The sequence below is a fragment of the Oncorhynchus mykiss genome, chromosome 26 (assembly GCF_013265735.2).
Source record: "Oncorhynchus mykiss isolate Arlee chromosome 26, USDA_OmykA_1.1, whole genome shotgun sequence".
NCBI classification, from domain to species: domain Eukaryota; kingdom Metazoa; phylum Chordata; class Actinopteri; order Salmoniformes; family Salmonidae; genus Oncorhynchus; species Oncorhynchus mykiss.
The window spans coordinates 10,430,973-10,443,213 of NC_048590.1; the positions used below are offsets into that span (position 1 = coordinate 10,430,973).

Below are 12,241 nucleotides of genomic sequence, written 5' to 3' on the forward strand. Positions count from 1 at the left end.
ATCTTTATAATAAAAGCATTACATGCATTATTGCATTTGCAGTCACTTTTGAGAATAGTGTTTTCCTGCTAATTGACTGCATTTTGCGCATTGCTGCGCTTATATGAAGAAGTAGCGTAATCGTTTATCAACATTTTAAGCTTAACTTTCTGATCTGTTGCATCAGCCTCAATGCTTTTAAAACATTTTTTGATGCAAGTGGTTGTATTAATTTGGGATCTATCGCATCCCACAACTGTCACCAACTATGTTTGGAATATTTATTTCACATAGAATAGGTCAACTTTTGTACTATGGGGGAGAGTAGACTGACATAGGCTAGTGCTTTTGCTATTCGTTAGGCCTATTCATCTTGTTGGCTGACGAAAAGTAAAATGTGGACAGTTCTTCCAACATCTTCAATATGCACCTCGGAATTTGATAAGGATGTTCGCAGTTGCATCCCCGATGTGTCTGTCTTCATTTGTAGCCTGTGAGAATGACCCGATCACGTGACAGGCATTGGCTAATAAGAATTGAGAGGGCCTATCAAGATGGCAGACTGAACACAGCAGTGCAGATCACCTCAAGACAAAAACATAATATTCAATACTGTAAGTTAGACTAAATATTAGCACTTCACATACTGGTGGGTAATAACCTTCAATCTGTATAACAACACAAAATGAATCATAAGGCTAGAGAAATGTATCTACAAATATTATGAAAACAAGCAACACCCGAACATGACGGAGAGTAAACAAGGAGCACCAATCTCTAAAAGAAAACGCGACTCCTCGACGGACACAGACAATTAAGCTTTTTGCCACCGGGAACATGATGTTTCCACCCCCATGCTTCACAGTAGGTATGGTGTTCTTTGGATGCAACTCAGAATTCTTTGTCCTCCAAACACGACGAGTTGAGTTTTTACCAAAAAGTTGTATTTTGGTTTCATCTGACCATATAACATTCTCCCAATCTTCTTCTGGATCATCCAAATGCTCTCTAGCAAACTTCAGACGGGCCTGGACATGTACTGGCTTAAGCAGGGGGACACGTCTGGCACTGCAGGATTTGAGTCCCTGGCGGCGTAGTGTGTTGAGTCCCTGGTAGGCTTTGTTACTTTGGTCCCAGCTCTCTGCAGGTCATTCACTATGTCCCCCTGTGTGGTTCTGGGATTTTTGTTCACCGTTCTAATGATCATTTTGACCCCATGGGGTGAGATCTTGTGTGGAGCCCCAGATCGAGGGAGATTATCAGTGGTCTTGTATGTCTTTTTTTTCCTAATAATTGCTCCCACAGTTGATTTCTTCAAACCAAGCTGCTTACCTATTGCAGATTCAGTCTTCCCAGCCTGGTGCAGGTCTACAATTTTGTTTCTGGTGTCTTTTGACAGCTCTTTGGTCTTGGCCATAGTGGAGTTTGGAGTGTGACTGTTTGAGTTTGTGGACAGCTGTCTTTTATACTGATAACAAGTTCAAACAGGTGCCATTAATACAGGTAACGAGTGGAGGACAGAGGAGCCTCTTAAAGAAGAAGTTACAGGTCTGTGAGATCCAGACATCTTGCTTTTTTAAGGTGACCAAATACTTATTTTCCACCATAATTTGCAAATAAATTCATAACAAATCCTACAATGTGATTTTCTGGATTTTTTTTCTTCTCATTTTGTCTGTCATAGTTGAAGTGTACCTATGATGAAAATTACAGGCCTCTCATCTTTTTAAGTGGGAGAACTTGCACAATTGGTGGCTGATTAAATACTTTTTTGCCCCACTGTATGTATATATGATCCCCATCAGCTAGGACTTAACAAATCTCCCCATTTTTGTAACATTTTCCATGCCTTGTCAAACAGTTGCGACTGTACATGCATTTGTAAATCAAGTCCTTTCTCGAGTTGGGTTCTGGGATGGAACAACTGTTGTGCATCCGAGTTTATGGTTGTTTGTGGGGGAAACAGCTTGAGTGTGTATGCATGCGTATATATCCCACAACTGTTGCTAGGGAGTAAATATGTTAGGGACAATATAGAAAGAATCACAATAATTGTATGCTATTTTTATTTTTGAAGATTCTGAGTTGCCACTCGTTGCCTTGACAGATTTGCACACCCTTGGCATTCAACCAGTTTCACCTGGAATACTTTTCCAACAGTCTTGAAGGAGTTCCCTCATATGCTGAGCACTTGTTGGCTGATTTTCCTTCACTCTGCGGTCCAACTCATCCCAAAACATCTCAATTGGACTTAGGTCGGATGATTGTGGAGGCCAGGTCATCTGATGCAGCGCTCCATCACTCTCCTTATTGGTCAAATAGCCCTTACACAGCCTGGATGTGTGTTGGGTCATTGTCCTGTTGAAAAACAAATGATAGTGGGACTAAGAGCAAACCAGATGGTATGGGGAAATCGCTGCAGAATGCTGTGGTAGCCGTGCTGTGTGCCTTGAATTCTAAATAAATCACTGACAGTGTCACCAACACCTCCTCCTCCATGCTTCACAGTGGAAACCACACATGCTAAGATCATCCGTTCACCTACTCTGCGTCTCACAAAAACACGGCGGTTGGAACCAAAAATTTCTAATTTGGACTCATCTGACCTAAGGACAGATTCCCACCGGTTTAATGTCCATTGCTCGTGTTTCTTGTCCCAAGCAAGTCTCCTCTTCTTATCGGTGTCCTTTAGTAGTGGTTTCTTTGCAGAAATTCAACCATGAAGGTCTGATTCACGCAATCTCCTCTGAACAGCTGATGTTGAGATGCATCTGTTACTTTAACTCTGTGAAGCACTTATTTGGACTGCAATTTCTAAGACTGATAACTCTTATCCTCTGCAGCATAGGTAACTCTGGGTCTTCCTTTCCTGTGGCGGTTCTCATGAGTGCCAGTTTCATCATAGAATCATACATTTTCCAGATTGACTGATCTTCATGTCTTAAAGTAATAATGGACTGTCATTTATCTTTGCTTATTTGAGCTGTTCTTGCCATAATAAGGACTTGGTCTTTTACCAAATAGGGCCATCTTCTGTATACCACCCCTACCTTGTCACAACACAACTGAGTGGCTCAAACGCATTAAGAAGGAAAGAAATTCCACATTAACTTAACAAGGCACTCCTGTTAATTGAAATGCATTCCAGGTGACTGCCTCATGAAACTGGCTGAGAGTGTGCAAAGCTGTCATCAACGCAAAGGGTGGCTACTTTGAAGAATCTCAAATATATTTAAAATTGTTTAAACTTTTTTTTGGTTACTACGTGATTCCATATGTGTTATTTCAGAGTGAGTAGGTGTGTCCAAACTTTGCACTGGTACTGTGCAAACATTTTGCAACCAATATGTTATATATATGGAGGACACAACCATCCCAGCTCTGCAGATTTTAGATCATTTGTTTGGTACTGTCCATATGTGGCTTGTTTTTGATCGCAGGTCCAGGAATGGCTGAAGAATGCAACATTTACCTGGAGCTAACTCTGCAAATAGCACTGCTGGGTGATTTGAAAAGTCATAGTCAATTGATAATAATAACAATTATAAAGTTGAAAAATATATGGCAAATTGAAGAAAATAAATGGATGATGTTAAGAGATAGATGAGAGGGGTTGTGTAGAATAGAGAGGGGTTGTGTAGAATAGAGAGGTAAAATATAGTTGGTCAGTAAAATGTACAGTGCCTTTGGAAAACATTCAGACCCCTTGACTATTTCCCCAATTACAGCCTTATTATAAAATGGATGAAATTGCATTTTTTCCTCAATCTACACACAAGAAAAAGCATTTTAAATGTTTGCTAATTTAAAATACAACTGAAATATCACATTGACATAAGTATTCAGACTCTTTACTCAATTTGTTGAAGCACCTTTGGCAGCGATTACAGCCACAAGTGTTCTTGGGTATGACACTACAATCTTGGCACACCTGTATTTCGTGAGTTTCTCCCATTCTTCTCTGCAGATCCTCTCAAGGTCTTGGCTTGCTGCACAACTATTTACAGGTCTCTGCAGAGATGTTCCATTAGGTTCAAGTCCGGGCTCTGGCTGGGCCTTTCAAGGAAATTAAGAGACTTGTCCCAAAGCCAATCTTGCATTGTCTTGGCTGTGTGCTTAGGGTCATTGTCCTGTTGGTAGGTGAACCTTCGCCCCAATCTGAGGTCCTGAGCACTCTGGAGCAGGTTTTCATCAAGGGTCTCTCTATAGTTTGCGCCGTTCATCTTTGCCTCGATCCTGACTAGACTCCCATGTTCCTGCCGCTGAAAAACATCCCCACAGACTGATGCTGCCACTACCATGCTTCACCGTAGGGATGGTGTCAGATTTCCTCCAGACGTGATGCTTGTTAGTCAGGCTAAAGAGTTCAATCTTTGTTTCATCAGACCCGAGAATCTTGTTTCTTATGGTCAGAGTCCTTTGGGTGACTTTTGGCAAACTTCAAGCGGGCTGTCATGTGCCTTTTACTGAGGAGTGGCTTCCACCTTGCCACTCTACCATAAAGGCCTGATTGGTGGAGTGCTGCAGAGATGGTTGTCCTTCTGTAAGTTTGTCCCATCTCCACAGAGGAACTTTATCAGAGTGACCATCAAGTTCTTGGTCACCTCTCTGACCAAGACCCTTTTCTCCCGATTGCTCAGTTTTGCCGGGCGGCCAGTTCTAGGAAGATTCTTAGGGGTTCCAGACTTCTTCCATTTAAGAATGATGGAACCCTGGGTCCCCAAGAACACAGTTGGTTCCATCATTCTTAAATGGAAGATGCTGCAGAATTTTTTTGATACCCTTCCCCATATCTGTGCCTCGACACAATCCTGTCTAGGAGCTCTACGGACAATTCCTTTGACCTCATGGCTTGGTTTTTGCTGTGACATGTACGGTCAACTGTGGGACATTATATCGATAGTTGTGTGCCTTTCCAAATCATGTCCAGTCAATTGAATTTACCACAGGTGGACTCCAAGTTGTAGAAACATCTCAAGGATGATCAATAGAAACAGGATGCACCTGAGCTCAATTTCGAGTCTCATAGAAAAGGGTCTGAATACTTATGTAGATAAGATAGGTTTTTTTTTCTGATACATTTTAAAAAAAATCTAAAAACCTGTTTTCGCTTTGTCATTACGGGGAATTGTGAGTAGATTGCTGAGGATTTTGATATAATTTCATCCATTTTAGAATAAGGCTGTAACGTAACAAAATGTGTATAAGTCAAGGGGTCTGAATACTTTCTGAAGGCACTGCATATAGGTTCATAACTTTTGTGAAACAGCACAGGATAAAAATATATTTGCAAATAAAAATCCAACTGGAGTGTTTTCAGAGATAGATGGGAGGGGTTGAGGGTATTTGAAGGATGGGATAAAAAACAAACAAAAAGGTAACAATTGTAACATACATTGTGTCCGTATAATGTATATAGTATGTATAAACTTGAAGTAGAAGCCTAAGTGTTGTTGTCCATTAGGTTAGGGTAAAATAATAAACAAAAAAATATATATTTTTTTTTAAACAATGGCATATGTACTGTGCACTGTCAGTTCACAACAGCTGTTTCCTAAAATGTTCATATTGTTTCCAAGAATAAATGAAACACTCATCCAATCCCATTGCCAGTTCACTCAGAATGTTGACAAGAAATGTATGGTTTTGCGTCAATATTCAAATACAATGTACATCAGCTCACTAGCGGTGGGAAGATAAAAATCACAGTGGAAGCCTAAAAATGCCATATTACAACCTGTGTGTTGTGATAATTGCATTGTTTGCTCTATAACCTGTTAGTTCATATGGCTTGCCACCTTGATATATACAGTGACCTAAGGCCAACACAATAAGAAGACACAGTGGCAGAATAAATTCAACCACACCTTTGTTTTATCACAAAACCGAGAGCAACATCTTTTCGGTAAAGTCCACAAAGCATATTGCATGTAACAAACAGTTACATGACCTACAGCATGGTCAATCAAGTTAATGTTTCTGATATTTTCGGACTACTAATCAACTATTGATTTAGATGTGTGTGTTTAAGTAGAAAAAACTATGTTGACTCACCATACTTGTAAAGAAACACCAATGCCATCCTCCTCTCTTTCATGTTACCAAAACGGTCTATAACTGTCATATAGTACACGCTTTTAGTTTTGTTGTCCTCGGCTACCTGGCTCATAACTAACATTAGCCAACGACATCTAGCTACATATTGAACTTCCATCCTTTCAGGCCAGGGGCGTAATGTATGAATTTATGGTTGGATCAGAATCAACGTTATAATCATTGGCTAGTACGGAGAATTATGTCTGTTTTTTTTGTTGGTCCAAATCCCTATCTCCATCCATGGCTAATTTAGGAAAGGGACAATTTTAGCTACCTAGCTAGCTAGCCAGCCAGCCCGGAGGACAACATCACAACGAGATGCAACAATTCAAGTTTTTTCTATCAATGATGTTTGGCTTTGGATGTGATGTGATGTGATTGGTGTGAAGCCAAATCCTTGTTTCAACTGGTTTCCCATTTCACTTTTTTTGGTGTGCCAATTAAGTTCACTCAGTTTGGCTCAAAGTAGATTTTTTTATTTAAAAATTATTATTATTATCATTATCATCATCAAGGGAGGCCAAATGCTCACTGGCTTCTCTTGCATTCAATGCTTGGGCGGCAACAACATCATACTCTTTTTAACCAGACAGCATTAAATGGGCTACACATACAGAGACAGAGGGGCGATGTTTTGCTTGTTCGGATGCTTTCTCCAATGAAATACTGTACATTCAGCCTCTTGTGAATTGAAGGAAAATTATGAAACACAGAGAGAAATTTGGCCTCCCTTGATAAATAATTGTATATGTTTTTTCTTTTTATTGGTACATTTTGGGGGAAGCCTGGCTTTCCTTGGCTTTCCAATACACACCACTGCATCAGCTTGCAATGTATTGCTTTAAATTCATGCCACTGCTTTTTATTTATCCTCCTGTTTTATTCTTATGAACAACCAAACTTTTTTTTATTGAATAGCAAAATGCTCTAATTTCATTTTCTTTGATCATGTTATTTCAATAAACATTGTAGATAAATCACTTACAAGTTATACATTTTACAAAGGCTATTTTTAGAATTGTATCAAGAAAAAGAGAGGTGTTACAAAAGTATTAAGACAAGTTATAATCGGGTAATAGCAGATACAGTCAGCGGTCAAAATGAAAGTTATTCAAACTATTGCAGTGAGAATGCAACTCTGTGTGTGTGGGTGTGGGAGATTAAGTGGTAACTACGCAGAAAGAACAGCATAAACTAGACCAATCTGCAAAATGCCAAGCTCCCCCGAGAGGACATATTTAGAAACAGATGTTCCTTGTAAACAGGTCAACTCTACACAATATACACTGAACAAAATTATAAAACCAACATGCAACAATTTCAAAGATTTAACTGAGTTACAGTTTATAAGGAAATCAGTCAATTGAAATAAATTCATTAGGCTCTAATCTATGGGTTTCACATGACTGGGAATACAGATATGCATCTCTTGGTCACAGACACAGTGTCTTAAAAAATACAAAAAGGCAGGGCCTGGATCAGAAAACCAGTCAGTATCTGGTGACCACCATTTGCTTCATGCAGCGCGACACATCTCCTTCATATAGAGTTGATCAGGCTGTTGATTGTCACCTGTGGAATGTTGCCCCACTCTTTTTTATATATTTGTTTAACCTTTATTTAACTAGGCAAGTGAGTTTAGAACAAATTCTCTTCAGTGGCTGTGCGATGTTGCTGGATATTTGAGGGTACTGGAACACGCTGTCAAACACGTTGATCCAGAGCATCCCAAACATGCTCAATGGGTGACATTTCTGGTGAGTATGCAGGCCATGGAAGAACTGGGACATTTTCAGCTTCCAATAATTGTGTACAGATCCTTGTGACATGGGGCAGTGAATTATCATGCTGAAACATGAGGTGATGGGCTGGATGGCAAGACAATGGGCCTCAGGATCTCGTCACGGTATCTCTGTGCATTCAAATTTCCATCGATAAAATGCAATTGTGTTCACAACATTGATATCAGCAAGCTGCTAGCAGAAATGGCGCCATACACATGGTCTGTAGCTTATGCCTGCCAATACCATAACCCCACCACTACCATGGGCACTCTGATGTCAACGTTGTGAACATCAACCGCTCACCCACACGACACCATACACTTCTCCAGTGTGCCAGTGGCCATCGAAGGTGAGCATTTTCCCACTGAAGTTGGTTACGACACTGAACTGCAGTGAGGTAAAGACCCTGGTGCGGACAATGAGCATGATTGATTTTCTGACAGTTTGTGCAGAAATTCTTTGGTTGTGCAAGCCCACAGTTTCATCAGCTGTCCCGGTGGCTGGTCTCAAATGATCCCGCAGGTGAAGAAGATGGATGTGGAGGTCCTGGGCTGGCGTGGTTACACATGGTCTGTGTTTATGAAGCCGGTTGGAGGTACTGCCAAATTCTCTAACATGATGTTAGAGAAAGTAACATTCAATTCTCTGACAACAGCTCTGGAGGACATTCCTGCAGTCAGCATCCCAATTGCATGCCCCCTCAAAACTTGAGACATCTGTGGCATTGTGTTGCGTGACAAAACTGCACATTTTAGAGTAGCCTTTTATTGTCCCCAGCACAAGGTGTGCCTCTAATGATCATGCAATTTAATCAGCTTCTTGATATGACATACCTTCCAGATGGGTGGATTATCTTGGTGAATGAGAAATGCTCACTAACAGGGATGTAAACAAATGTGTGCACAAAATGTGTGCGAAATAAGCTTTTTGTCCATATGGAATATTTTGGGGATCTTTTATTTCAACTCATGAAATATAGGACAAAGACTTTACATGTTGTGTTAATATTTTTACATGTTGCGTTTATATTTTTTACACGCTTGTTGCATGTAAGCTAAAACAGGAAGAACCCAATCCAAAACCAGCAAACAAGTTAGTTATTCATGTACCACTATAAGAACACATTGTGCTCTGCTTTGTTTTCCCGCTGATTAAACGCATTTGATAAACGACATCCAGACACCTGCTTGCCTACAGCGCTTTCCTGCTTTGTGCACGAGTACACATCTCACTATTTATTCTGGCTATTTATTTAAACTTCAGGTCTCCACCATTTCCTCACTACATGGCAACAGTTTCCCAATCGTAGCCTAAATATGAAACTCGCTATCGTAGTCAGACAAAAGTTGAATGGGTTAAAACATAGCGTTCAACAAACAACTCGATATCTTCTCAATCGAAAATAGCACACAGGCAGGGTGGAACAAAATCACAGCATTTCGGGGAAAGCTATCTTTTCAGCACCACATAAATTACATGCAGAGTAGGCTACATGATCTTTGCAGTGCTGCTATGAGATTTCACCGTTTCCAATGTAAACCCATCGCGACGTTGCAAACGACAAAAAACTTTTGCAAATGTCATAAATCAGTACGTTCACTAAATATATTCAATCACGTTTGTCGTGCCAATATTAATTAATTTCTATGGATGTTCATTATACAAGACGAGGAGACGCTTTATTGGCCTACTTACCATCAATCGCCATGATGTTCTGTTTTGGATTCAACCAAAGCGATCGTTGAAGAAGGGGAGAGACGCATTGTAAGCGAAAGGGAAGGGGGGTCACTAGAAGGTTGGTGTATCACGAAGCTTACCTTCTGTTGGTCTACTCCTATTCACCGAGACTTGAGGCCCAAAATCTGTCTTCTCCAGCAGGTGGCGTTTTTTCACCCACAATGCAAGGGTTTTTGAATGGAATTCAATGATTCAAAGTGTGGAATTTGGTCAACCAAAAAAATGTAATGGTTTATTTGCCACGTGAGGCTTAGTTGATACGTTCCGTAATGCTTAGGTTGTTACACATTGTACTGATATGGAGAAAACTATTTCACATCGGAGTTGTGCCTTTTGTTCACATACGTGTCTACCCTCTCATTGGACCATTTTAGCCAACCTGCTCTCGCCTCCTCCCGACTGCTCTCTGTCTTTGAAGACATGTCCTTCCAATTGTGAGCTCGGTCACTTGATTATCTGGTCAATATAATGGATAATCTGTGGGCACGACGAATTGTTTTACAGTGTGTGCAAAAGCATGCATTCTTAGGGAAAGAATTTAACCTTTACTTAACCAAGAGACCCATTGAGGTTAAAAACCTATTTTGCGAGGGCGACCTGGCAAGAAGGCAAAACATGTTTTCAGTGAGTGGAATTAAATTATAGTGGATCTATTTCCAAATAAAAATAAAGGTTATCATTTGTATATTCGTCAGCTTAAAAGACAGCCCATTTAAGCATGCAATAAAAAATCACATATGAATGATATGACAATAATTAATACATTCACAGTCTAAACACACCAGCACACTAAAATAATGTATCACTTTGAAAGCAATATGGATGTTATAGAAAACACAATCAACAGGTTCATAGGCTACCACCATTGTTAATGTAATCCAGTCTGTTTCATATCTAGTGTTGGCTACTGTGATTCCTACAAATGTGACAAATGATGGTTGCTTTTATATTACAAATTTCAAATCAAATGTTATTTGTCACATACACATGGTTAGCAGATGTAAATGTGAGTGTAGCGAAATGCTTGTGCTTCTAGTTCCGACCATGCAGTAATATCTAACAAGTAATCTAACAATTTCACAACAACTACCTTATACTTTACAAGTGTAAAGGAATGAATAAGAATATGTACATAAAAATATATATGGATGAGCGATGGCCGAACAGCATAGGCAAGATACAGTAGATGGTATAGAGCACAGTATATACCTATGAGATGAGTAGTGTAGGGTATGTAAACATTATATAAAGTGGCATAGTTTAAAGTGACTAGTGATACATTTATTACATCCAATTTTTTATTATTCAAGTGGCTAAAGATTGAGTCAGTATGTTGGTAGCAGCCACTCAATGTTAGCAATGGCTGTTTAAAATCAATACCTTGACGCAATATGCAATATGTAAGCTAATCAAAATGTTTTTTACAACATAAAAGTATATTTTCTCTGTCAATAATATAGTATTTATATCAATCAGTTTATGAATAACATGACATGTCAAGTTCAGTCGATTGTGGCTGCTTTCACATTAGCCTCGTGGTACAAAAGCAGACTGACCAACTCTGCCCGGCTCTGGAAGCAGAACAGGGTCAGTGCCTTGTGGCGGTTGGTCTCGATCTGAGCCTTGATGTCTGAGCCCATGTCCAGCGGCAGATTGACTGCAGGGACATGGCCAGTCATGGCAGCCAGCCTCAGAGGAGAGATACCCAGTGTACTTCTAGTCCTGAAAGGAAACAAATACAGTGAGAGAGGAACACAGGGAAGGGGGAAACATGTGGACAGGGGTGATTATACACACACACATTTAAAATCATTCAGAGTCTATTGACGCACCTGTGCAATCTAATTAACATCATCCAAAAATCCCCATCAAAATCCCTCCGTTTAAGCGAGAGATGTGTTTTTTTGCATGAGCTGTGTCTCAGTCCACCGCATCCGCCTTTGTCGGCCTTCCCCATCTGCGGTGGAAAGAGGCAGAGCTAAAGCAATGTTTGTCAGACTATGAGACATCGCGAAAATCAGTCTTCTCACAAAAACATCTGTAGCATCTGAACAGTTTGACCTACAAACCATTATGACCACTCTCATTATAAGTGCATAAGGCGAGATCCAGATGCAGACACGGGAGGCAGAAGGTTTGAGTCTTTGATATTTATTATATCCAAAAGGGGAAGGCAAGAGAATGGTTGTGGACAGGCAAAAAGTCAAAACCAGTTCAGAGTCCAGGAGGTATAGTGTGGCAGGCTTGAGGTCAGGGCAGGCAAAATGGTCAGGCAGGTGGGTACAGAGTCTAGAAAACAGGCAACGGTCAAAACAGGGAGGACTAGTAAAATATAATAGAAAAGGCAGGAGCTCTGGAAAAACATGCTGGTTGACTTGGAACATACAAGACGAACTGGCACAGAGAGATAGGAAACACAGGGATATATACACCAGGGATAACAAGCGACACCTGGAAGGGGTGGAGACAATAACAAGGACAGGTGAAACTGATCAGGGTGTGACAGTACGCCCCCCACCTGGGCGCAGGCAACGCCTTTTTATCCTCAGGAGGCTGAAAATATTAAGCATGGGTCCACAGATCCTCAAAGAGTTCTACAGTTGCACCTTTGAGAGCATCCTGACCTGTTGCATTACCACCTGGAA

General features: G+C 40.4%; 1 protein-coding gene across 2 annotated transcripts in view; it reads right to left on the minus strand.

Annotated features, from left to right (window-relative positions):
• syt14a (synaptotagmin XIVa) overlaps positions 1-9,819 on the minus strand; it is a 133,495-nt gene extending 123,676 nt beyond the window's left edge. For both annotated transcript variants that reach the window (XM_021585679.2, XM_021585678.2), the window contains exon 1: positions 9,555-9,819. In XM_021585679.2, the coding sequence (XP_021441354.1) occupies positions 9,555-9,567 (13 nt within the window). In that variant the 5' untranslated portion in view covers positions 9,568-9,819. The remainder of the gene's footprint in view (positions 1-9,554) is intronic.
• Positions 9,820-12,241: the final 2,422 nt, after the last annotated feature.